The sequence below is a fragment of the Tursiops truncatus genome, chromosome 1 (genome assembly GCF_011762595.2).
Source record: "Tursiops truncatus isolate mTurTru1 chromosome 1, mTurTru1.mat.Y, whole genome shotgun sequence".
NCBI classification, from domain to species: Eukaryota; Metazoa; Chordata; class Mammalia; order Artiodactyla; family Delphinidae; genus Tursiops; species Tursiops truncatus.
In genome coordinates, this window is record NC_047034.1 from 172129403 (window position 1) to 172156686 (window position 27284).

At 50.8% G+C, this 27284-nt stretch overlaps 1 protein-coding gene across 1 annotated transcript in view; it reads right to left on the reverse strand.

The window, feature by feature from the left end:
• FHAD1 (forkhead associated phosphopeptide binding domain 1) overlaps positions 1-27284 on the reverse strand; it is a 139021-nt gene that overhangs the window by 19142 nt on the left and 92595 nt on the right. Inside the window, exons 16-26 of the mRNA XM_073804661.1 lie at positions 26473-26625; positions 23196-23303; positions 19795-19902; positions 16256-16363; positions 13668-13841; positions 11445-11667; positions 9844-9928; positions 8136-8242; positions 6196-6355; positions 4844-4976; positions 183-312 (exon numbers count right to left, since the gene is read on the reverse strand). Of these exons, the coding sequence (XP_073660762.1) occupies positions 183-312; positions 4844-4976; positions 6196-6355; positions 8136-8242; positions 9844-9928; positions 11445-11667; positions 13668-13841; positions 16256-16363; positions 19795-19902; positions 23196-23303; positions 26473-26625 (1489 nt within the window). The remainder of the gene's footprint in view (positions 1-182; positions 313-4843; positions 4977-6195; positions 6356-8135; positions 8243-9843; positions 9929-11444; positions 11668-13667; positions 13842-16255; positions 16364-19794; positions 19903-23195; positions 23304-26472; positions 26626-27284) is intronic.

Genomic DNA, 27284 nt, shown 5'->3' on the forward strand with positions numbered 1-27284 from the left:
TGTCTGCCCAATTTTTTTTTCCTGCCCATCTTTTTTTTTTTTATAACTAGAAGATATAGAAGATGGTGATCTTCTATAGAAGATGGTGGTCCTGGCAAATTGGTCAGTCCCCAAAGTGAACCCTCAAGTCTGGGGCCCACGGCTCTCAGCACAGAGCGGGTGACTAGAAGGAGGAAACTTACTTGACGAGCTGGCCTTCTCAAGTTCTTTAATTCGCGCACGAAGCTCGGATAAGGCCTTTTTCTGACGCTGAATGACTTCCTCATGTCGGGACCCTTTGCACTTGGCCCCTACGTCACTGAAGGACTGCTCCTGTGGCCAGAATGGTGAGGACAGCGGCTTTATCAGGGATCAGAATCTCCCTCTCTTGTATTTGAAGAAACATGAACAAATCATGGATCAGCAGAAACCCTGTCACTTACTTAGTACCTTGGAAAATATCATTAAGGGGCTTCAGCAGAGAAGGAATTTAAAAATTTCATTTCAAATACAAAGTCACATCTAGGAAGATTTCCAACTTTCCTACCTACTTAGCATCACTATAAATAAGAGATCCCCTCTATGTTCCATCCCCATGTTTTATTTCTCTTTTTCTTCTAATATTCATCTAAGCTTGGGTTTCCACTTGTTGTCATTCTGGTCTCATCTCTGAACAATCACATCAAATTCGCTCCTGGAGGGGCATTTTTTTTTTTTTGCCCGCACCGTGCGGCATGCGGGATCTTAGTTCCCTGACCAGGGATTGAAACTGCGCCCCCTGCAGCGGAAGTGCAGAGTCTTAACCACTGGACCGCCAGGGAAGTCCCTGGAGGGGCATTTTTTTAGGTAAGAACATGTGATATTTTCTTCTTACAGGGTGGTGGTTTAATATTTGCTCGAGGGAATTTGATGGGCGGACCCCTGGCTGGTCTGCAGAAAGGAAAACACTCCTCTGAGACTCCTGGACTCTCTGGAACAGCGTGGTCCAACAGAAGTTTCTGCAACAACGGAAGTATTCTCTATGTGCATCATCCAATATGGTAGTCACTAGCCATGTTGCTAGAGTTGGGTTTACGAAGGGCACAGACAGGAAAGTTCTTCTTCATCTCTTAAGGGTCATGCACATATTCTCCCCTTTGAGAATAGGAAGAATGCGGGTTTCTTCCTCCAGAAAAATTCACGTACAAAAATTTGCAGACAACTTCTGGAGCTTCAGGGACCCCCTGAAGCCCTGTCGTAGACTCCGAATTAAACAGTGCTTCCCTAGGGTAAGTGATTCATTCATCCACTCATTCATTCATACCACAAAGGTTTACTGAGCACGTCTATGTGCCACGCCTTGTTCTAGGCTCTGGGGACTTAGCAGGGACTAAAACTGGCAAAATCCCTGCTATCATAGATTCTGCATCCTAGTGTGAGCAGACAGACAATAAACAAGATAATCATGGAAAATATATGGTGGACAGTGATAGATATTAAAGAAAGAAACTGGAAATGGGATGGGGTGTTGGGAATGGTTTTCAGATGTAAGTACTGTGGCTAGGGAAGGTCCCAGTCAAAATGGCGAGAAAGGGACGAAACTGACAACTTGTTTGTTTTATCACAATCTTATAACAATTTTGGTTCAGAGAGACAGTGCTCACCAGACACTGTTTTAGGCACTAGGGAGAGATCGGGGAACCAGGCAGAAAGCTCTGCTGCTGGGGGCTCATTTCTATGGGGCAGACACACCAAACAAGCAGAAAGACATGTTCAAATTCCAGAAAGTGATAAATGCTGCCAGGTAAACAAAGCAGAGAAGAGGGAAAGGGACATTTATTTGCTCTTCCTTCCTTGATTCATCAAAGGCTTATTGAAGGCCCATGTGACATGTGCCAGGCCCCACGCTGGCCACGATGGGCACAAGGCTCATGGCCTCGCTCGGGGAGCCCAGCAGGGCCGCCTGAGGTCCTCCTGGGGCCACTTCTCACCCCATGTCCCCACCACTCATTCCTTCATTTCATTCAGGCTCTGCTCCTGGTCTCCTCCTGGGAGGCCCCCTCCCACACGCTACTCTGCCCCGAATCCTGCTGTGTCTTTCCTCGGAGCATTCACTCCCGCTGGACATTTTGTTCGACGTTGACTTGTTTATTGCCTGTGTCTCCCCTTTTCCAGAATGTGGGCTCTGTGAGAGCAGAGTTTGTCTCCATTGTAGACTGTGCTATTCCCAGGGCCCAGCCTTATTCCCCGGGCATAGTAGGGGCTCAAGAAATATGGAGCCGGAAGGGGTCTGCCCCAGTGTTCCTGCTGGGACCAGGGCTCAGTCCCTGAGAGAAGGGGGCACTCTACCCCCGGCTGCACGTAGTAGGACCTCGAGGGAGCCCGACCCTGGCTACAGCCAGCTTACTTCCCAGGCTCTTTCTACACTGGCCTCCCTCTCTTTGAGGGTGTATGTTTGCCTTGGGAGTAAACACGAGGAATGTGTGTGTGTGTGTGTGAGCACACGCTGGAGGCTGGAGAGGAGGAGGTGGGCAGGGGTGGCCGGCCTTGGGGGTGGGGCAGCCGCAGTAGCCGGGCTGGGTGACAGCCCTTCCTCTGCCTGCAGAGCTCGCCGGAGCCCGCTGTGACCCTTACTCATGGCTCTTCTGGGAATTCGTTTATTTAGAGAAGATGGAGATTCTTTCTCATACAATGCTTAAGCCCTCTGACCCACTCTGGTTTAGAAAGCAGGAAGTAGCCTGAGTGTGGAAAGCCGTTCTGAGACAGAAAAAATCCTTTTTACTTTTATCTTGTGGCCTCCCTCCCCCATCTTCCTCAACTAACCCCTCCTCGTCACAGAAACTAAAAATCACAGGCCTCTGGTCAACAGTCCTTTCCAGCAAACACGTGCAGAGTCGCAGGGGGTCTGGTGTGGGCAGGGACCCTGAGCATCCTCCCCTGAGCCCAGCACAGGGCCTGGCATACAGCAGGTGCTCAATAGTTGTTGAACGTGTGAATGAGTATGGGCCGGGTCCTGCACGAAGAGCTTGGATTCCGACAGGAGTGAAACCTGGTTCCGGCCCCATGGAGCTCACAGCTGCGGAACCCGCTGCAGCCCCATCGCCAGGTGGCCCTAGTAACGAGGAGACACCTCTGCTAAAGTTCTCTGGATGGTGATCGTTGCCAGGGCCGGAGGGCTGGGCCACTGAGCCCTTTCCTTCATGCTGCGGGCGGCCCTGGCTCACTGCTCTTTGGCAGGGGAAAGGCATCTTTGAGAAGGCAGGAAGGCAAGCTGCCACAATTGGCCCTGTCTCCAAGTGAAAGTCCAAAGCCCGTTACTGAAACGCTCTGCTCTCTAGTTTCACAAAGCAAAGGAGATCCTTGGACTCCAGGAAACCCGGGGCCTCGAGGAAGCGCCATCCCCACAGTCAGCCGCCCACGTACAATGGGGAGCATCACAGCCCCTGCCACGGGGACAGAGGCGAGCGCCACCGTTGAGGACTGCGTGCTGAAGGCTGTTCTCGCTCTAGGACACGATCCCTGTGTGCTGCGCCGCTGGGACTTCCAGGCATGCAAAGGCCTCTGGGCAGAGGTTGCCAAGAGTCAGCCATGGCGTGTAAGTGGCATGGCTCTTTGGGAAGGCAGTTTGGCCATGCCAAGCACAGTTTAGGCTGTCCTCTGGACATCTCGGAATCACATCTAGGAATTTGTTCTACATACTTACAAGGATATTCACTACAGCAACGTGTGGAAGTAGAAACAAATGTCCATCAATACGGGACTGGTTGGATAAAAGGGACGTGATGGAATTCATTGCTGCCGTTTAAAAGAATGAGGTAGATCTTTACATGCTTACTTGACAATATGCCCATTAAATAGTCTTATGTGAGAAAAAAATAGTTGCAGAATATATGCGGCTTGGTACCATGTTTTGAAAAAACCCTATTAAATAAATATATGTATATGTAAGTTTGCGCATGTTTGTGTGTATAAATTCATTTCTCAACAACACCATGGGGGGGGCGGTGACTGGATTACTCCCACTTCCCAGATGAGGGAATTGGTACTCAAGTGCATCCTTGAGGTCACAGGGTTTCTGAGTGGAGGAGTCAAGATTGGAATTGAATCCAAGCCTGACCTTCAACCACCGCACAATCCTGACTGTATGAGCGCATGGTGGTTTCTGTGAGGAAAAGGTCTGATGGCACACGTGCCAAGCTGTTGATAACATACATTTCACATAAGCAAGTAATATTTTTGGAACTTAAAATGAAGATGTTTACAAAAGCAAAGAAAGGTGCTTCCCTGGTGGCTCAGTGGTTAAGAATCCGCCTGCCAATGCAGGGGACACAGGTTTGATCCCTGGTCTGGGAAGATCCCACATGCCGCGGAGCAACTAAGCCCGTGCGCCACAACTACTGGGCCTGCAGTCTAGAGCCTGCGAGCCACAACTACTGAGCCTGCGTGCCGCAACTACTGAAACCCGTGTGCCTAGAGCCTGTGCTCCGCAACAAGAGAAGCTACAGCAATGAGAAGCCTGTGCACCACAAAGAAGAGTAGCCCCCATTCGCCGCAACTAGAGAAAGCCTGCGTGCAGCAGCGAAGACCCAACACAGCCACACACACACACACACACACAAAATAATAATAAAAGTAAAAGTTCTCCTAGATCCCAAACTGCCCTCCTTCCCACATATATTCCTCCTGAAACATATTTCTGCCTCAGGGCCTTTGTAGTGGCCATTACCCTGCCTGGACCGCCCTTCCCCAGCTGTGCCTTCTCATTCAAACTGGAACCTCACATCACCCTGTTAAAAAAAAAAAAAAAAAAAGCACAAAGAAAGCCACTGCTGGGCTCTTTCTTAGCTTGTCTTTCTAGCTGCCCAGGGACAGGGCAGGCACTCACCTCCTGGCTGCTCAAGAAAATATCGGTGTGGATTGGTTCTATCTGCACCGAGATGTCACACGTCTGGGTTGCGTTCCTGGCCTTCTGTTCCCTCTCCTTGTGCAGCTGGAGCCTGTGTTTCTCTTGGGAGGCCCTAGGACAGAGAAGATGAGACACTGGGCAGCAGAGTGGTTGGCAGCATGCATTCCGGGAACCGTGAATGACCTTTGTACCCACGAACAGAATTGGAAAAGGGACCCCCATTTTTACAGGGAACCAAAATCTTTGAGCCTTCAAGTCTACTGCCCGAAGATTTCTAGGGAAATGAGCTTCGGGGGACTTAAGGCTACAGTGACCAGACAGGCAGGCCCCTACCCATCCTTGCTTCCTGCATTGGGTCTGCGGGACACCTGCTGTGACATTCATGGGGGGTATTTACTGTGTGTCTGCTGTTTCTAACACTTATTATGTGTCAACCCTTCTATTTCTCATAGAAGTCCCATGAGGTGGGGACTCTGCTTGCCCCGTTTTACAGACAAGGAGAGAGACATATAGCAATTTGCCTGTGGTTGTGGAGCTTGTAGGTGAAGGCGCCTGGCCTCGAATCCATGCAGCCTGGGTCTGGAGGCTATTCTTTTAATCACTATGTGAATCTGCCTTGGCCATGAACCACGAAGCACATGAAGCTACAGGGTACACATGAGATATCAATTCTACGCAAACTTTCTTGGGAAAAACATTAATCTTATGTCAAAATATGGATACACTATAGATGGAAATGCAAACTCACATGTATTTTTGAGACAAATCCGTGGGACAACAATATATTTAGTTTAAGCTGACCTCTGACACCTCCAGTCTATACCTTTGTACAGTCAATATTTACTACGTTCCTTTATATGCCAGGCACCGTGCGAATGCTGGGGAGTCAATAGAGTCTACACAGGGGTTCTCATGGGGAAGGCAGACAATCAGCAGGTGGGAGAAGCCTGGCTGTGTGAGAAGCGTTCGCTCAAGTGGCATGAAGGAGCTGATGGACCCCAGGCAGAGCAGGAGCCCTTGGCTATGTTTTGTGATGGCGAATGATGGAGGGCTTCCTGGAGGAAGTGGCATTTAAGCTGAGACTCATCTGGAATATTGGGCAGGAATGTCTAGATGCACAGAACTGAGCAAAGCTTTGTTTTAGATGATGAGGTTGTAAAGCAATGAAATGTATGTCATTCATTCATCTACTCATTCATTCAACTCTTCAACCAGCATTGACTGAGCACCGCCCCCCCCCCGCCCCCCGCTCTGCCTCTCTGTGCCAGGCTCCCTGGGCACTTGGGTGTGCCTGGGCTCCACACACCCGCCGTGCAGACCTTCCTACCCACCTGAGTGTCTGCTTGAGGGCCTCTAGCTCCTTGTCCTTCTTCTCCAGCAGGCTGCTCATCTGTGCCATCTTTTCCTTGAGCACACTCAGCTCACTGCTTTGTTGCTGGACCAGCGCCACATTCCGCTCCAGCTCCACCTTCTGCTTCTCGTTAAGCTCCCCTGGGAGTGACGTGGAAGCTGGTGAGGGGGTCTCCCGCCCCGGGTCTCCGCGAGGGCCACAGCAGCTCTGCCAGGCCTCTAAGAGCCACGAGGCGGTCCACCCTCCAGGGATGCTCTGGGGGCTTCAGTAACGGCCAGGAGGTCTGCGTGCGTCTTCCCCCCCAAAACAGCAAAACGGCATTACCTTTCAGTGAGCGCTGGCGCCATGAGGCAGCCCGCGAGGCGCCGGCCCGGCCCCAGCTGTCAGGACCTGTGAGCCTGTGGCATGCTAGGGCACCTTCGGCTGCCTGCTCTGCATGTTTGCCTATGGCGTTCTAAGGCCTCTGGAGACTGCTCTGCTCATGAGCCTGCCAGAGGCAACAGCTTCCAACCACGGACCGGTGGAGACAGGCAGGGGTACACAGCCCAGCTCCCTCCCACCCCAGATGGCACCCCTGCGACCACACTGCAGTAGTAACCTCAGTCCCCCACTATGCCCACTGACCGACCAGCACAGCCGTTATCTGCTTTCTTCCCCCTCCTGTCTTACTTCACCTCCACTGCTGTCTTCCCTGGGATCATCTCTCAAATAAACCACCTGCAGTGGAATTCTGGTCTTAGGGGTCTGCTTGTGGGAAAACCCAAAGTAAGACACCTACACTGGGACTTCCCTGGCGGTCCAGCCGTTAAGACTCTGCGCTTCCAGCGCAGGGGGCGAGGGACTGATCCCTGGTCGGGGAACTAAGATCCCACATGCCTCAGGGCCAGAAAAAAGATACCAACACTGCCTTGAGTCTTCAAAGCAACACTACAAGGCAGTTCCTAGTAACACCCCCATGTCACAGGTGCAGAAACTGAGGTTCACAGAGGTCAGGGGACTTGCCTAAAGTCGCTCAACTAATAAACAGCACATCCAGAACCGGGTCCAGCGCCTCCCCGTTCTAGAACTGTAGCCTCTCTCCCATGTGTTCTCATAACTTGGTATGGAAAAATCACTCTTTGAGAAATCCTGCCATAAAAGCCTTGGGGACATCAGCTGGTCCAGACACAGGAGCAAACACCACTGAAGGTCTGGGGTGCACAGGATTTGAGATGGGGACGAGAGGAGTGTTCCTCACCCTCCCTCCACCTCCCCAAACCTAGTTACAGCCCACGACTCCTGCCCTTTGGCTGGATGGAAGCTAGGGATGGGAAAAGAAGACAGCTCTAAGAAGCAAGAAGAAGAGAGGCAAAAATAAAAGTCTGGGAGAAGAAGGGTCAAGTAGGAATATTCAGTCAGACTTGTGTCCGTCCAGAAGAGAGCGGACCTCGCAGCTATTTCACCCCTACTCTAGTGGTCTCTGACGTCCAAATCAACCCCGGGAGGCAGACGTGCTGCAGGTGTTTTTGCATCAGAGGAAGGAGAGGCCCGGGGGACACCTTACTTGAGGTCCCTAAGCTGTTGGGTGCTAGGACTTGTGCCGGCTGGCCTGCCCAGGGGCGCCCACGGTTGACCCCCAAGCCTTTGCCCCCAGAGACAAATCCTCTGTGGTCATCAGAGATTCTCTCCAAAAAAGAAAGTTGCGTTTCCATACAGAGGTCCAGAGCCATCTGAGAATGTTCCCTGTAGCCCCATGTCAAAAGGAATCAGTTCAATACCCAGGATACAGCGCTTGCTGACCCTGAGCTAAAAGTACTGTGACGGCCCAGGAAATCAGGTTGAGTGGGATTTTGAATGCCCAGCTTTCCAACCCTTCAGACACGTTTCTTTCCTTTCTTGAAGTGGGTCAGGAAATCAAGGGACATGGGCAAGTGTACACACCTCTCAAATCTGACATTCGGCTATGGGCTTCAGTGAGGTTCCTCCGTAACCTCATGATGATCTCCTGCTGAGACAGGATTTCCTTCTGAGCAGTCAATAAGTCCTCTCTGAAATTCACAGAAACAGACCAAGTCAGTTCAACGCAATCTCCCTGGTGTCTTGAGTGCCTGGAAGGGGCCAAGTACAAAGGCAAAGTGATCCCCAGTCAATGATGGTCCGCGTGATGCCAGTCCCAGCAAGGGCGATAAGCACACTCTTTAAAAATTCTCAAAACAAAAATCCATTTTGATCCACCTTCATTACAAAGAAATACATGGAGACAGAACAAAGGATCCCGGCCGGGTTCGCTCTGAGGTTGAGATACGACTAGTATGAAGTTGAAACCTCTTGCTGCTCAAGCGTCTGTCAGCGTGAACCAGTGCTCTTGTGGACTTTTGATCTTTGGTGCAAAGAGGAAGGAAGACTATTTTTTTGTGGGTTCAGGGATTCTTTGAGGACGAGGAAGAGGAGAGAGAAGAGGACGGTATGGCTTCCGTTCTCTCACCAGCTTCTTTTAATTCCTGATGGAGAGACGTGGTACCACGTGAGTGAGTGGTGCTCATGGGGCCCTTTGCAGAAGTGTGGGCCCTGGGGCCCAGAAAATCAAGGGGGACACAGGGAGGGTGGGATGAGGGCAGCTCTTTGGCCCCATGCCCCAGAGGGCAGGACGTCTTTGGCACCATGACGATCAGGGTGGCTGACAGGGAAGCAGTGTTCCGTGGGAAGGGGCCCAGCGTGACAGCGGGAGAGGTGCCCTGAGGGGGGTTATGAGCAAGGGTGAGACATCCCAGCCCTGAGAGATGCGTGCTGTGTGTGTGTGTCTGTCTATCTGTGTGTCTCTCTCTCTACTCCTTGGCTATAACTCTTCCAACTTGAGGATGAAACTCTGCCTCAAGGGTGTCCACAGCTAAGGAAGTGGACCAGAGAAGAGTAACGTGGTGCTGATTCTTCTCCAGGTCGTGGCTACTGCTGTCTTTAGAGAGAGCTCTTTCTACCAGGAGGAGTCAGTTAGGAACTTTTCAGAACATGGAGGCTGAGTATCTGAGTATCTTTGCCCTCTTGAGGTAAAACCCCTGTGACGTTCGACTTTGGTAACTGGTACGTGGCGCAGGGCTCAGGCTGGTGGCTCGTCTTTTTCGAGAAACTTTCTGAATCCTTTCTCTGCATCACATTCCTGCCTACTGTTTGGACACTGCTTGTCAGTGGCTTTCAGGATCTTTCCCATTCATGGATTTTGTTTCCCTGGAAACTGTCAGCTCTTTGTGGCTCCAGGTATGGACTTTGGGGTTGGGAGGAAGCTTCAAGGTCGTTTAGTCCAACCTCTTAACTTTGAACCATCTGCAGGACCCACTCCACCAAGTGGTGTTTGAAACCCGCTTATAATACCCAGGAATGCACTTGCCTCGAGCAGGTACTTGGAAAAAGTAGCCAGTCATAGCATTAGCTGGCATTCATGTACCTCATCTCACCAGCAGGGAAGCCGAGGCACAGGAGGTGATGTGACCTGCCCAGGGCCACACACCTGGAGAGTGTTGAGTTGGAATTTGAACATGATCGAGAAACTAAAGGGATCGAAAAACTCAAATACCAGCAAGAATAGCCCAGACTCAACTCCTTTTTGCAGACTCTGACAACGTGGCCAGAAGCAGAGGTCCGGTCGGGTACTCACATCAGGTGTCCACACACTGCGTCTTTGGCGGTGCTCTCCACCGGAGGTGCTGCCACAGGGTCTTGCTGTGTTTCCCCCTCCTGGGCTGAATCAGAGGGACAGGCCAGCGTCACCGCAGTCCTTACACAACGGATGTCTTCCTTCCCCTTTGCTTATCAACACACCTATGTCTTTCTCAACTTACAAAGCTTCCCTATGCCCCCAGCCCTCTCCACCTAATGGGAACCAACGTGTGTTCTGTGTCACAGGCTGCCGCCTCCCGCCGCACCACGTATGAGCTCATGAAATCTTCCCAGCTACTCTCTAAGGCAGGGATCACTGACTCCATTGACAGACGAGGAGATGGGCGCAGGAGGGGTGGAGCCTTAACCCCTGGGTCGCACCTCCTGCCCTATTTCCTGCTCTCCGCTCAGACGAGAGTCTCGTCCTGTCCTCACCTCCCACCTACGCCTCAGCCCACGCCTCCAGTTTCCGCCCTCACCCTCAGTTCACCCACTCATTTATTCGTTCGACAGATGCTTAGGGAGCACCTGCTTGATGGCAGGCATGGAGCTAAGAGTGGGGTGACAAAGATGTAGTCGCTCTCGGGTCGCAGCTGAAACATCCTCCCTCCGACCTGGACTTGGGCTGGGAGACTGAGTCCCGTCCTGTGCCCGTGCCACGGTGCCCTGTCCATCCTGGGTCCCCTGTCAGGGCAGCGATTTGGCTAGCTGCCTGGCCTGTCCATTGCTGAACCCCCAGTGCCTAGAATGAGCTTGGCACATAATAGATGATCAGTTATGCACGTTGAGTGAATGAATCCACGAGGTGAGCCCTGACAGCTTGTCAACTGGCTTGAGGCTAGGACCACGGTTCTCAACCAGTGGGGAGTTTACCCTGAAGGGGACGTTTGGCCACGTCTGGAGACATTTTTGGTTGTCGCACTGGGGTGGGGGTGGGGGCTACTGGCATCCGGTGGGTAGAGGCCGGGGTGGCTGCTCAGCGCCTAAGTGCACAGGACGGCCCCCAACCAAGAGCCCTCCAGCCCAAATGGCAGTACTGGTGCCGAGGATGAGAAGCCCTGGCCCGAGGCCTCTACTTCCAGAACTCTTTTCCAAGAGCGCACTGTCTTTAGCTTTACGCATCACCTTGGTCATTCAGGGCGAACAAGTGCTCACAACTCTTGAGTTCTTTCTTCAGCCTCTTTTTTTTTTTTTAAAGAGATAAACCCCAGCTGGTTATAAAAGTGCATTAGACAAAGTTGCAAATTGCTGATGGCAGAGAGATGCCTTTGAAAGGCCCCTGCACGGGATGTTTCCACACGGAAAAGATGATTCCCGTGGTGCTGCTCTGACACCCCTAACAGCCCCGGCAGCCTGTGCCCCTCGCTGGCTGACCGGCTCGGCACAAAGGCTGTCCCTGCTCATTGCTGTTACTTCTGTTGAACCTGGGCCTTGAGGGCGCCTAGCCTTGCTGTGTAACAAGAAGAAAAGGCCTCCAGACAATAGAGGAGCTTTTAAATGAGGCGCAGACTTTTCTTCTGCATCAGCCCAGGGGGACCCACAGGGTCATCAGAACCTGCCCTGAGCACTAAGATTTCCTCGGCGTCTCTCTGGACCAACCTGGGTCATTGTCCTTCAACGTTGCAATCTCTCCTATTTTTTTATGGTGTTCGGTCACTTTCTGGAGTCTTTCTTCAAGACTCACAATCGTCTGGGTGTGCTGTTTGATTTGGTCCTTGTATTCCATGATCTGTTTTTCAAATCCGTGCTTCTGGGATTCCTGTTCTTCTTGGAGGGCCCTCACTGTGAGCTGTTGCAGCTGCATCCGCTCCTCCATCATGATCTGGGAGAACAGACGTGGTTAACATGATCTTGGGAGCTGGATAAGAGGACGATAACAGCAATAACAGCATGGGCCCCCTGCACCCACCAGCACCAAGCTCTGCCCTGCCCCAGGACCTTTGCACGTGCTGTTCCCTCTGCACGGTACAATCTTCCCCCAGCTCCTCGCATGGCTGACGCCTCATGTGACAGGCCTCAGCTCCAATGTCACCTCCTCAGAGAGGCCCTCCCTGACTGCCTATCTGAAGGAGACATGATCCTGTTTTATTTCCCCTGAGGCACTTATCACCATCTGAATGATCTCTTGTCTTTATTTCTTGCTCCCACTGGAATGTAAGCTCCACGAGAGCAGAAACTTACCCTTTCTTATTTACCAATATGCCCACAGCATCAGTGTCTAGATCCCTGTCACAGCATCTAGACCCAGATGCTCAGTAAGTGTGGGTTGAATTAGTCAGTGAACAATTTTATAAGAGAAAAGTGAATGAATTTGTAGTTCTTAAAAACAAAAATGGGGCTTCCCTGGTGGTGCAGTGGTTGAGAGTCCACTTGCCGATGCAGGGGACACGGGTTCGTGCCCCGGTCTGGGAAGATCCCATATGCCATGGAGCGGCTGGGCCCGTGAGCCATGGCCGCTGAGCCTGTGCGTCCGGAGCCTATGCTCCGCAACGGGAGAGGCCACAACAGTGAGAGACCCGCGTACCGCAAAAACAAACAAACAAAAAAACCCAAAAATGATCAGTGGTCCCCTGATGGTGAGTCAGAACTTTTCCCTTGACCGCCCCCCACCTTCCTCCCCTCTCGGGATGACATCATTCTCCTGCTACCTGGATGACGTCATCCTCCTCCTCCTGATTCCCTTAATACGTTGAGCCTCTGATCTTCTCCAGATGCGTAAATTCTCTGCCTGAGACGCTCACACGTGCCTGCTGTCTCAACAATCACTCCCCCAAGGCTATCTTCCAAATTTTGTTCCCATGTCTTGCTTCCTGCCCCAAATCTATTTTATCGCCCTGCCAAAAGTTTGGGCAACTTTTGAACTTGGTACCCCACACTCGTCTCAGTCTGAATTCTTCACCTTCTCCAGAAGACAGCCCCTCTCCCACAAGAGACCCCCCCCCCCCGCCACACACACAAACCCCGACCCCCATCTTCCCCGCATCTCCACCGTGTGTCATCAGCCCGCCCGGTGCCCTGGCTCCAAGCTCGCCCGCCTCCTTTGGTTCTTCCCTCTTCTCAGTGCTCCTGTCCTGTCAGTCAGTTGTCGAGTCCTGCCATTTTTTCTGCTCACTCTCTCCAGAGCGACTCCTTCCTTCCCCTCCTCTGCTGCCCCGAGTGTCCAGGTCCTATGACTCAGGACTACAGCAACAACGTGCCACGCCCCGAGCCGGTGCCTCCAAGTCCAGTCCCACTCAGGTTCACTCTGTGCACTTCTGCCAGGTCAATCCTCATCAACTCCTTGTCCACAGACCTGTCTGTTCAATGTATGAAGGACAGGTGGGTGCAACATTGAGCCCTGATGGTGGAGGGCCTTGAATGCTGAGATGAAATTGAAAAACATTATCTTAACGTCTGAGGAATAGTCGCTGATCCCTAAATTCTGGGGCTGCTCAGTGCTTCAGCCTGACCCTGTGAAGACCCTGAATTACAACATCTTAGAAGACCCTGGACAGAGGGCGTCATCTTAGCTTCTGTTTACTTTTTATACTAAACTAATGCTTCCAGCAGAGGGTGATTTGACCCTGCCAGAGACATTTGGCAAAGTTGGAAGACATTTTTGGTTGTCACAACTGGGGGAAGGGTGCCACTGGCATCTCGTGGGTACAGACCAGGGATGCTGCTACACATCCTATAATGCACAGGACATGAGAAAGAGTTACCCCACCCAGAACATCAACAGTGCAGAGGCTGAGAACCCCTGGTCTACACCACGCATCCTCATGGCATCGTGATCTCGCATTGAAGGGAGAATTCTCCCGTCCCCAGAAGGCACTGACTTACCATTTTCGTCTTAGCAGTTTCCAGTTCAGCTAATGTTTCACTTAATTTCATGGTGAGGCTCTCTGCTTTTAGACTTTCAGCCGTCTTTGTTTTCTGAGTCTTTTCTACCATGGCCAATGCATCATTTAATTTATCATTTAAAATGTCTTCTTTTTGCATTTTTAAATCTATCTCCTAGACAAACAGCAAACATCAAATTAACAGAAATTCAGGTATAAATATCTACCCTAGCCTCTCCCTCCCCTGTTTTCAGAGAGGAGGTGACCTCTGTTCTGGTATTGTTCTGTTGATCCTTTTAAAGTCCAAAGTCCATGTTTTCTCTGGAAGGTTCCAATGATTACAGAACTCTTTTTTTATATGCAGCTGAGATCTGTCTACTTGAGATTTCTGGTCTCTGAGCTCAGTGCTGTCACCTGGAGCTCATCGAACAAGTTTTATTTCTCTTTTATGAGACAGCCCTTTAAATATTTGAGGAGGGCTGTCATGTCTCTCCCTAAATCTATTTTCCAGGATAAATGTGCCAAGTTCCTTCACCCCTTCGTCACAGGACCTGCCTCCAGGACACTCCTCCATCTTCCTCTGTGGCTTCGGCCGTGGGATGACCTCCCCTCGTCCCGTGGGGCCCCGGTGAGATTGGACTCTGGTCGCCATGTCCTCAACACCTTCTCCCTCCTCCCGGGACCCATTCTTCCGATCTTTGTCGAAATTCTACTCTCCTCCTTGGGTCCATTCTCCAACACTGTGGAATGTGGGCTTCGTGACAGGCACTGTGCTGGGGCTGGACGCACTTTATTTATTTATTTGACTTCATTCTTTAGAGCAGTTTTAGGTTCACAGTAAAATTGAGCAGAAAGTACAGAGTTTCCATGAACTCCTGCCCCCATCACATGCACAGACTCCTCCACGGTCAACATCCCCACTGGACTGGTACATTTCTTACACTGATGAACCTGCCTCCACACCTCATTGTCACCCAAAGTCCATAGTTTATGTTAGGGTTCACTCTTGGTGTTGCACATTCTGTGGGTTTGGACAAATGTACAATGACATGTGTCTACCATTAGAGTACCATGCAGAATAGTTTTACTGCCCTAAAAACCCTACGTATTCCTTCTGTTCACCACCACTCCCCTAACCAATCCCTGATCTTTTTTTTTTTTTAATCCCTGATCTTTTAACTGTTGCCATAGTTTTGCCTTTTCCAGAACGTCATATAGTCGGAATCATACTGCATGTAGCCTTTTCATGAACATTATTTAATCCAAAACAACCCCCCCAGGGGACTTCTCTGGCGGTCTGGTGGTTAAGACTCCACGCTTCCACTGCAAGGAGCATGGGTTTGATCCCTGGTTGGGGAACTAAGATCCCGCGTGCTGTGCGGCGCAGCCAAATAAAGAAAAAGAAAAAAGAAAGAAAAAGAAGAAGAAGAAAAAAATAACCCCCCAGTGATTCTATGTATGGTAATATTTGGGAACCTTTCTTTGAAGAAAACGATCTAAGATCGGTGTGAATGGACTTGAAGATCTGTTTAGTCCCATCTGGTCTATTTATTTATTTATTTGGCTGCATCGGATCCTTGTTGCGGCATGCGGGATCTTTCGTTGCAGTGAGAGGGCTCTTCGTGACGGCGTGCGAGCTCCTCTCTAGTTGTGGCGCGTGGGCTGTAGCGCATGCAGGCCTAGTTGCCCTGCGGCATGTGGGATCTTAGTTCCCCGACCAGGGATCGAACCTGCGTTCCCTGCATTGGAAGGCAGATTCTTAACCATTGGACCGCTGTGGAAGTCCCAGCCCCATCTGGTCTTCAAAATCCTTTGAAATTGTATTTACCTGTATTTAAATTTAACCCACTATTGTCAGGTTGTGTGTTTATCACGTGCCTTGACTTTTGAGATATCGGCTTGCGTGTGTGTGTGTGTGTGTGTGTGTGTGTGTGTGTGTGTGTGTGTCTTGTACTGTTGGGACCCAGGAGGGGTGAATTCAGTCCTCCAGCTTGGAGGTGCCTAAGACAGGGTCCTGTGCAACAACTTCTGCTTCTCCTGCATCTCCTACTCTCAGTAATAATCGTAAACGTGGTTTGATTATGAAGGTGATGATAGCGATGATGACAGATTCTGGTGGAGAAATAGCACCAAGGCGATCAGACATTCAGGCATCTGTATCCTGCTGCCCCCTCTGTGACCCCGGGCAGCTGAGCCTACACCAAGGTCAAGGATAGAGAGAGGAGGGGTGATGATGAGAAGTCCTAGAGTCAGGTAGTCCTGGGTTCAGATTCTGCCCCTCCACTTCCTGGCTGTGAGATAATAATAACAACAACAACAACAACAATAAAACAAGCAGCATTCACTGAGGGCCAGGCGCTTGTCTCTGTGTATGTTAGCAATCTAGCCTCACAACTCCATGAGGTTGATCTATCGGATCATCTGTATTTCATAAGTGGGGAAACCAAGGCACAGAGGTGGCAACTCCTGCCTAGTGTCCCACAGCCAGGGGGTGGCAGAGGTAGGATTTGAACCCAGACCGCCTGCCCCCAGAGCCTGGTGCTCAGCCATGCTGGCTCCTCCACGTCTTTTCCTCTTTGAGACTCATACCTCCTTCTGCCTGGTTATGCGGTTCTCCAGATCTTGCACCTTTTTCTTTTCCTTCTCTATGGCCTCCTTCGCTTTGTGTTTCTCGTAGGCGATGCTGCTCTCTGAAATCTGGAAGTCAACAACAAGCGGTTTGAGGGTGTGTGCACGAGAAAGGAAGGGAAGTGACAACAGCAAGGGGAAGCCAGGATTAGTAATCGTTGACACCAGTGAGTCAGGGTTTGGGAGTGAGAGCTCAAGGCACTGGGTGCTCGCTGGAGAGAGAGGTGAGAAGGGTGGCGTGCCCAGCATGGTGAGAACCCGCAAGTCACGTCTTGGTTAGTTGTGTCCTTAAAAGAGAGAGTTATTCGTCTTTCAGGATTTCTGGGCTGGTGTTCAGGAAGTGACAGGCTGGTGAGTGTTCAGGTCAATGCATTTGGTGCTGAGCCGCGAACTAAACTACTAAACGGACAGGTGACGGCACCAGTGTGGTCCCTTGTTGGGAAGTACCTGGCTTCTTGGGAGGTGGGGCAGGAGAGGCAAAGGGCAGGGGTGGGGGGCGGGAGGGGGTGGGGGGATACACCTCCTGTGCCAGCAGGCCTGACGCCTGTGGCTTCAAAGGACACTGGCGGTCTCTCTCCAGCCTACAAAGGCTTGGGTCCAGAAATTGAAGCCCAGGACAGTTTGGGACTGAGAACATATACCCCACAGATACGGTGATGGAGAGGGGATTGGAGCCCAGCTTCAACTACACAAGCCCCAGGAGGGAAACAGCCAGAGTAGGGTCGAGAAACCCTGTTTGCAGTTGTTGAAACTCTTGTAGTTTCAACAATTTATATATGCATAAACAAAAGACTGGAAAGCTATGTACCAAAATATAAATAATGGCTATTTGGGGTGAATTGAGATTATGGTAATTTATATTTTCTTCTTTTCACTGGTCTGTATCTTCTAAATTTTCTTTAGTGAACATGCATTATTGGGTAAAAAGAAAATCTACTGACATTGTTACACTTTGGGGGTGGGTGGCTCTGGAGAAAAGAGGATCTTCCCGACAGCCTTGCTGTTCTAGCATTACGTCCTGGGCCTCCATCCCCCCTGCCCTGCTCTGCACACGGGCCTCCCCGCCCCACCTGGGCTCTGACTCTCCTCCCTGCATGGGCTTGGCATTTTCCCACTGCCAAGTCTGCCTAAGACTGTCCAGACCCCACCCTGCGAGTCTGTGTCCTGCCTGACGTAAGAGGCCACATGCCCCACGGGAGGGCACCCTCCCTTCTCTTATTCTGCGCCGCTTGGCAAATTACAAATGAAAATGATGATGATGATACTGCCCACGCTCTAAATTCTGCAACATGAGCCCCTGCACCGTGCACTGAATGCGAGCCCCCAGGTGGCGTCTGCCCCCCATTCTGCACGTGAGGACACAGAGGCTGTAAGTGAGGCAGGGAGAGGATGAGTAATGCATTAAGGTCACACCATCTGGAAGTGGTGGTGCCAGTTCAGATGCCAGTGCCCTGCCCTAGCCACCCTGCCACCTGGCTTCTGGACCTGGCCTGAGCTGTCCTCCTGATTCCAGCCCCACCCTACCTGGAGGCAGGAGACATGCTTGTGTATTCAAACGTAGACTGGCACAGAGTCTGCCACCCTGCTCAGTGGGAGCCCACACTCTAAAGCCCCACCCCTGGCCCATCTGTATAAGGGCTGATCTGGGGGCAGCTATGACCGCAGTTTGGGTTCTACCCCTTAACAAGGCTCGCTCTGTGTCGGAGCTCCCTCGCCCTGTGTGGACTCTGACCTCACTTCCCTGCAGGGGCTGGCACAGCCTCACTCCCAAGGTCTTTGCTTGCCTGTCCAGCCCCCATATCCCGCCATGCACTCCATCCTCCCCACCCGACCGGGACTCTGACCTCACCTGCGGAGGTGGTCACAATGCATGCACGGACTCCTCGAAACAAACCTCTGTCACAGCACCCGCATTAGAGATGGGGACACAGAGAGGGCAAGGGGCTTGCCCAGAGTCACACAGCATGTTGGGGCAGAGCTGGAATTGGGACCAGAATCGACACTTTTAGCCCACCCAGCTCTGCTGCCATGCCTCGCTTCGCCTACTGTGTGTCTCCCTCCGGCTTTCTTCCTCTGACCCATTTGGCTTCCGTCTTGTTCCAGCTTGATTTCATTCTTCCCGTCCTGCCCCTGTCCCTCTGGCAAACTCCGGTCCCTCTCCTTTGCACTTGGAACCCCTGACCTAGTGGCATTCTCTTCCCGCAGATGTTCCCGTGGTGTTCCCTCTGCCCTCCAGTTCTTACGCAAGGTCACCTCCTTGGAGACGCCCTCCCCGCTGGCGGGCCACTCTCTAACCCACCCTGGTTTTGTCTACCCCACAGCCTGTGGCTCTGGAGTCACCTGTGTTTGTTTACATGGTTGTCTGTCCTCCGCCCTAGAGTGGGGGGCATGGCCGTGGTCCGTCTAGTGCTCTGCAGTATCCCTGACACCCAATAAGGTCTGGCATGTGGTAGGTACTCAGTAAATATTTGCAGATGGATGAATAAAACTGAATTAAACAATTCATTGAGTCACCAGCTTTGTTTCTGGAAGTTCCATGAGGGCCGGCACATGTCTGTGTGTGCCCCCTCTGTCCCTACAGTCCGGCTCCTGGAGATGCCATCACAGGTCACTGAGGGCACGGCCACCTGGCCTCCTGGGTCCGAGAGCCCTTCTTTGACTTTCACGGCATGACTCGGGCGTTCATCCCTCCTCTGAGCCTTGGGGCCTGCCTTTCATGGCGGCTCCGGCTGGTAAGCCCAGTCCCCAGGCTGGTGGCAGTGGATGTCACTGGCTCGGCCTGGGCCTGGCACTTGGACACCCCTTCCCCCTCCCACATCACCCTGTCCTTGAGGGTGTGCTTCTCATCTCTTCCAGAAGGCACTGACCCCTGGTGCTTATTTGATGTGACCACCGTGCGAGCTGGTTGTGTACCGTCTACTCCATCTTACGCTGCAATGTTTGTGTCTCTATCTGTCCATCGGCCCAGGGAGGGTCTACTTTGGAGTCTATGAAACTAGGAGGCTGGCGCCAAGAGGGTGTTTTCCTACTGTGCCCACGCTGGGTGCATCATAAATACTTTTCGACGACGAGGAGGATGCTGGCTGAGGGACTGACCCAGACTCCAACCCAGCGGGTCTCCCCTGGAGTGCAACTCCCTTCCCTAGGTAGTTGGCCAGCAGTGCTTTTGAAGACGGCCCTCTGTGTGCGAGTGCAGTTCTAAGTACTTAATATACACTAATTCATTTAATCCCGCGAGGCAGGGACTGTACCCCTCCCCATGTTACAGATGAGGAAACTGACGCACAGGAGGTTAGGTGATCTGCCCTAGGGTCATACAGCTGGTGAGTCCTATGTTGTGATACCGGCCACTCTGAACGGAGGCACGGCTCCCCACCTGCCCGCTTTACCACCTGCTCTACCTCAGGGCACCGAAACACGGCCTCACATCTGGTTCTGGAGCTCCTTCCAAAGGGCTTTTGGCTGCCACCACCCAATTTCTCTCTCTCTGCTCTTCAGACCTCCTTCTGCTGGGTTAAGTGGTTCTCCAGATCTCGCACTTTTCTCTTTTCTGTCTCTAAGGCTTCCTTTGCTTTGCTTTTCTCATGGGCAATGCTGCTCTCCAAAATCTGAAAATCAATGACCAGTCTTTTTTGGTTGCCTGCACATTTAGGGGGAAAATTGCTAATAACGATGATACTAATAATGACAGTAGCTCAAACGTTGAGGGTTGGTCTTCCGTGCCAGGGCCCAAGGCCAGCGCTTCTCACTCCCGTCACTCTCACGGCAACCTCATCAGAGAAGTTAGCGTCACCATTTAACAGATGAGGAAACTAAAGAACGGAAAGTTGGTGAGGGTGCGGGGACCATGAAGTTTGTTAGTGGTGGGGCCAGGATTGAACCCCTCACGTTGCCTGTGGGTGGAGGCCCTGGCAGGGAGCAAGCCAGCAGAGGCGACCAAGCCTGTCTTATTTCAGAGTCTGAGCTCTTATCATTGTGCCAGGCAGCCTCTGTGATAAGAAGAAGAAGAATCTCATTAATAATGGAATTTCCCATTGTTGAAGTAAATCTCTGAGAGACAATCAGGTTTCTAGAGGAGGGCAGTGTATTGAATTAATGAGCCACACGTAACAATCTCTAGGGGGGCGGGGGCAAAGCTCACAAGGGAAGCTCTGAGAGGACGCGAGCGCTGTGATTGGTAATTAGTGCCCGCAGTCAGGGACTTTCATCTAGGAAGCAGCTTGCCGATAAGCCGTTCAGTTAAATGGTTTATGCAAATTGCAGAAGGCTAGAAGTTGCCGGTAAGGCCCCAGTTTCTAGTCACTGCGAGAAAGGGCACCTCAGATTCATCATCATTATGTTAAAAAAAAAAAAACAAACAAAAAGAAAGGGCACCTCAACTCTCAAACGGGTTGTGTTGTAAACACCAGCTTGGCAGAGGTCTGGAATTTGGAACACGGTTTCCATTATAGCTGGTGGTTAGGGTCCGAGATTGGTCTGCAAAAATATCGAATCCATAATATGGAGGAAATACTACACATTTTTATATATTTTGCAGTGAAAAGCAGTTTAAAAAACGCCAACACTCATCTGTTCCAATACCAGCCCCAACGAAGCAGAAGCGCAGTAACATCACGGGAGCCTGGCGTCTCCCATGAGACGTGAGGAGCCGAAGGTCTGAGGAGGGTTTCAGGTTGAGGCATTTTCCTGCCCCACTGGCCTGATCTCACGTCTACACGCGGGACTTTGCTCTCGGCAGCTCCTCTGCAGCCGAGACGGGCGCTACGCACTACAGGGAAGCCTGTCCTCGTGCGACTCACGCCCAGGTCCCGTCCCCCCGGGCCACTTTGCTCCCACGCTCCTGGGCAGGTCATGGGAACTAATCTTTAACGTTACCTCCAAACCCGCATTATGAACTAGTGATTCTGTCGTCCTTAAAGATGCATCTGACAGTGTGGAGGAAGGTCTAATAGAAAGAAAAATCAAAGGACTGTTTGAGGTTGATCTAAGTCTGTGTCTGGGATTTTAATCTCAGGTTCCCCTGACAAGAAGCCACGGAGAGGTCCTGCCGGGAGAAGTGGGCTGACACTGTCCTAGGCCTGGGTGACCCGGCCACAGCTCCTCCCTGCCATGGGGCTGTCCACCACCAGGCTTTCCTTAAATCTCCCTCCTGAAGTGCCCCGTGACCTCGAGATCTCTAAAATCAAGGGGCTTCCCCATCTTTGTGCTGATGACCTCTCAGTGGCATTTGGCCGCTGGGAACCCTTGTGACACCCTCCTCCTCCTTGCCACCCCTGGAGAAATAACTCAGGACCAGGTACTGACACTGTTTACACAGGCCTGCAGAGCACAGCTGCGCCGGAAACCTGAGTGAGACCCAACACATAAACACTTTCCCTCTCTGGATCGGATCAAATGACATGGGCTCTGCCCACCAGGCTCATTATTTCTCCCTCACTGGTGGGTGGGCCAGGGTTTCCCTCTGAGGAGTAGGGATGCAGTGGGGGATTTGTAGGAGGCAAGTACCTAAACAGAAGTGGAAGTACAGTGATTGATAGTATTAATAGCTACCATTCTTTGAGAGATGATTCTGGGTCAAACACTTTAGTGTACATTATCTCTAATCTTCACAGCCATCCTTTAAAGAAGGTAGGTATTGAGCCAGTAAGTAGCCCAGCCAGGCTGCAAAGCCTGCACTCCTCACTCCTCTGCGCTGCCCCAGGACCGAAGCGCTAATGAAAACATTTTGTAAAAAAGACTCAGGGATCTGAGGGTGACCACGAGGTAAGTATGAGTGAACACTGTAATAGGGCTTTTCCAAAAGCCATTTTGGACACATCAATAGAAGTACAACATCTTCAACGAGGGAGAGAAGAGTCCTGCTCTAGGCCACTAAATGCTGGAGAACTGTGTCCAGTTTTGCCTACAAAAACTTTAGGAAGAAAACAGATGATGGGTTGCAAACTCAGATGCCTACAGGGGCTCGACAGTTACCCAAAGTGAAGTGGGTTGTATGTGATGCAATAGGGAATGGCGAGGACTGTGGCAAACTTCTGCTACTTGGTTCCACTCCGGCCCGTTTTTGCCAAGTGGAAAGGAGGGCCAGATTTCTGAACTTTTCAAGAGAGGGTGGAAATCTGGATTTTTCAGTATAGTTTATGAATTCAAGAAAAAACACTCTAGGACCAAACGTAACATGTCTGCAGGCCCTTTTCAGCCAGTGAGCTGCCCATCTGTGGCTTCTGGAGCACAGAGCAGCTCAGAGGAGCGGAACAAGGCCATGCTCCAGGGCTGGGAATGGCACTTGGGTCTGGAGAGGAGCGGGTGCCTCTATTTTCAAGCATCTATAAAAGGTTATTCTGTGGAAGAGAAAGTATTCAATAGACGGGTCTTGCAGGAGCCCGGGGGGCGGGTGGAGGATTGAAACCCTTCTGGGAGAAAGTCTGGGTCAATTCAACCTAAAGGAAGAATGTTCTGCCAGCCCAAGGCATCAACACTGGGATAGACTGCCCTGGGCTGCAGAAAATTCCTTGGTGGTGGAGCTGAAGGCTGGATGATTTTAGGATGTTGTTGGAGGATACACGCAGCCCTGAAGTCCCACGATTCTGTAATTCCTCCATTTTTGGGATTCGGGATACAATCTCTGTACATGCTCATGTCACCAATCCCAACTTGTCGCCTATCTAAGGCTGCATTTTACGCTGTTTACAATTTTTCCAACTAATTGTGAAGGCCACAGCTCTAGGGCTCTCTCCTAGAGGCCCCCTTGCTTCTTCCCAGACTAGCTGAGCCCTCCCAAGGACAAATCACTCTAGGAAACTCTGCCACGCGCTTCTCCCCGTCATCTGTGGTTCTAAACTTCTTCCATTTGGCCCTCAAGCCGGATTTGGGCTGGAGCCAACTATCTCCCCGAGCTGCGTACCTCCTTCTGGCGGGTTAAGCGATTCTCCAGCTCTTGGACTTTGCTCTGTTCTTCTTCTAATGCTTCCTTTGCTCTGCTTTTCTCCTGAGAAATGGTTTCCTCCAAAGCCTGAAAGTCATGATTGTTGTTTAATAGACATGGTTACCATAGTAGGGATCTGGACTCTGTGCCAGGCACTGCACGGATTCACTCACTTCTCACAACAAGAAAACTCTTTCACTTCTCACTGCCACAGAAAACGGTGGGCAGTATACTTAGGGGCTAAGAGTATGGGGTCTGGAGTCGGCAGGCCCAAATTAGAGCCTCCGGTTGATCTTTCCTAGATGTATAGTCTTGGGCAAGTGAGAAGTTTTAGAAGCCTCAGTTTCCCTGTCTGTACAATGGGGACAGTAATAGTGCTTCCTGCATTGGGTTGATGTGAGGAGCAGATGAGATGATGAACGTGAAATACTTGTCACATGATAACTATTACTAGTAAAGATTAATCATTTCTTCTGTCATTTCAACTTTGCAAAGGAGGAAACAGGCTTAGAGAGATTAAGGAATCTGTTCAGTTTACTAGTAAATCACGTCAACAGGAGTTTGAACCCTGGTCCCTTTGACCCTAGAGACAGGAGTTGGCAAGCTACGGCATCTGGGCCAAATCTGGCCCGCTGCCTGCTTCTTTGTAAATAAAGTTTTATTGGCATCCCTCCATGCTCATCGTGGGTTGCCCACAACTGCCTCTGCACTGCAACAACAGAGCTGAGAAGCCACAACAGAGACCATACGACCCGCAAAACTGAAAATAGATACTATCTGGCTCTTTGTGGAAAAAGTTTGCTGCTCCCTGATTTAAACCATTAGTGTGTGCACAAATCAGAGGACTGCTGCTAACGGATCATAATAAAAAAAAGAATAATAATAAAATAATAAATAATAAAAAAATAAATAAATAAAAAATAATAATAAAAAAAAGAATGTTGGCTCCATAAGGGAACCTAGAATTTCTTACCCTTGAAACAGAGTCCTCAGACAAGTTAGGACTCGTGAGGAGTTTAATTAATGAATTCGGACAAGCATATTTTTAGAAAGGGTGGGGGTGATGGTGTCATGTGGTATGAGGGAGGTTCACTTAAAATCGGGGCACCCGGCACTGGAGTCTGGAACAGTACTTTCAGATGAGTCCCTGGGGTCGAGCTGATCAATGTGCGTGTCTGGGGAAGGATGACCCTCGACGGGACGACAGTGGACATGAGCAGTGGCGCTCTGTCTTGGTGGGTCCCTGGCATTGCGTCCCCCTCTGCATGGGCTGGTGTGCGCGCTGAGCTTTGTTGTGATTAAAGGGGGGTCGATGTCAGCCCTTGAAACTCTGTATCTGTTGGAATAGATGTTACAAATGGGCGTCTGGGAGGCCCAGGCCGGTGCCCAAGGTGATGTTGAACATGCTGGGGCTGCAATACTGTACATCCACAGTGGGAACAAGTCAAACCAAAGTTAAAACTAAAATAAGACATTTGGCAAAGGGAGAAGTTAATCAGAGAGGAGGGAGGGAACAGGTGGAGAGCCTGGTGGAGATTTTGAAGATTGCTAGGTTCTTTCTGGTTCTATTTCCCTCTCTGTGGAATGGCACTGGCTTTTTCTATGTCTACTTGTCCTTCTGGAGGGAGCTGCCTTGATTTAAGGCTGTTGTGAATGGTACCTTTATGTGCCTCACAGGTGATTTGGGTCAGGTGGTTCTTCCTTTTTAATCTTTTATTTCACAAAAGGCAGAAAGGCAGAGAAAGAGGCAGACAGGAGAAGAAGTAGCGGGGCGTGAACTAGAGGATGAAAGGGAGCAGGCAGAGGTCTTTGCCTCTTGGAGGGGTCTGGAGAGTGAGGGTGTGTGACAGAAGGACGGTCCAAGCAGGAAGTCACCAAGCTTCTCCCGGTGAAGGCGGAGGAAACGGCAGGTCCAGTCCTTCTCAGGGGAAGAAAGGAGGTGCTGGGGGGGAGTTGGGGTCCAGCGGATCTCGTGCTGCTGTCTTGAGGGGGGTGGAGGAGGGGCAGCACGCTGTGGCCCTCCACCGTGGCTGCACATTGGAACCACCAGGGAGAGCTTACCAATCCCAGTGCCTGAGCCACACCCTCACCCCAGTTAGGTCAGAACCTGGGAGTGGGGTGGGGGGAGGGGTACAAGGCATTAGTATTTTTTAATCTCTTAGGTGACAAAAGTGCAGCCAAAGTCATGAGCCACTGATCTAGGATGATGGCGACCGAGGTAGTTAAATTCATGGTGGGTCCCTGAATATCAGAAAGGGCCAACGCAAGGACAAGGATGAGAATCAGCCCATTATGTGCAGTTTCCTGGCTTTCTCCTGAGATGCTGATTCAGTGGGTCTGGGGTGGGGCCCAAGAAGCTATATTTTTCACCAGCGTCCAGGTGGTTCTTATCGGCCAACTTGGGGAAAACCTTCTTCTAAGACTTTGTGGCTGAAAATGTAGTCTGCAGAGCTGTGCCGTCAGTACCAGCTGGGAGCTGGTCAGAAATGCAGAATCCCAGGCTCCCCCCCAACCCCCAAGACCTGCTGAATCAGAATCTGCATTTTAACAACATCCCCATGTGATCCGTGGACACCTTTGAGTTGAGAGGCACTGCTGTAAAGTATCCTCTAATTGGCTGGTTTCTGGAAAAGTAAGTAGCAGTTTGGGCCATGTGTTTCTTTTTTTTTTTTTTTTTTTGCGGTATGCGGGCCTCTCATTGCCGTGGCCTCTCCCATTTCGGAGCACAGGCTCCGGACGCGCAGGCTCAGCGGCCATGGCTCACGGGCCCAGCCACTCCGCGGCATGTGGGATCTTCCCGGACCGGGGCACGAACCCGTGTCCCCTGCATCGGCAGGCGGACTCTCAACCACTGCGCCACCAGGGAAGCCCCATGTGTTTCCCCTGATATGCATGAAGAGAAAGCAGAAGGCTGAAATACTATTGGTTGGTCTTGCACACACTTAGACACAAACTGGGACCTGCAGTAACGACTGGGATTTGTATCAATAAAATCAGCTGCAGTATATAAACAAAGTACCATTTCTAGACATTTCAATAACCTTGCCTCTTCAAGTTGATCTTCAAGTTGATCTCTGAGTTTTAGGACTCAAGCTTCATGTTAATTCCTCCTACATCATTCACCCTCTTTAATTAATTTAGTTCCCAACAAGGAGTTGCTGAGATTTCTCCATCTAAGTACGCGCCCTCTGTTTCTCATAGGAAAGCCCATTTCATCAGTTTCCAGTAGTAAAGAGAAGGACGGGGGCCACCTTACCGATTTCTCTTCCGTTAGCCGCTTGACTCTGGCTTTCAGCTTCTCCTCTTGCTGTAGCCTTTCCTCGGTCAGCTTCTCCTTCTCTTCCAGATGCTGCCGTAACTTTTCTTGCAGCAAATACTGCTGAGTCTCCTGAGAACTGTTGATCTTGATCTGAAATGAGGTGAAGGGAAACTGCAGCTGACGGGGGACAGGACTAACGCAGAAGTCATTTCCACTACCTTTGGGGGCGGGATAAAGGTTCACAAAACTTTCTTCAAAACACAGAAAAATGATGCTTAGCTTAGTGACTAACAGGGAAGTAGTACAGCATCGTGGTTAAGAGCTCAGACTCTAGATCTAGATAGAATCTCAGCTCTAGTTCTTTCTAGACACTTCTTTGTATAGAGAACGAGGTTAACACTAGTATCTACCTCTTAGAGTTGTAAGAATGAGATAATGATGGAAAGCTTTTAGCACAGTGTTTAGCACATAGTAGGTGCTCAGTAAATGGCAGTTAGACTTATTTGTTATTATTTGCTGAGTGTAAGAGAAAAAGCAGTGAGCTAGGGCCAGAAGGCCTGAGCTTTTGTCTTGATTCTTCCACCAACTATCTGTGTGACGTTGAAACGGTCACCTAGCCTCTGAATGTCACTGTCCATCTCTGTAAAATAAGGAGAATGGACTAGATCGGGGGTGGCAAACTACTGTCTGCAGGCCACATATGGACCACTGCCCATTTTTATAAATAAAATTTTATTGGAGCAGAGCATGCCCGTCACGCCCATTCATTTACTTCTGTCTATGGCTGCCTTTGCTCTACAACAGCTGGT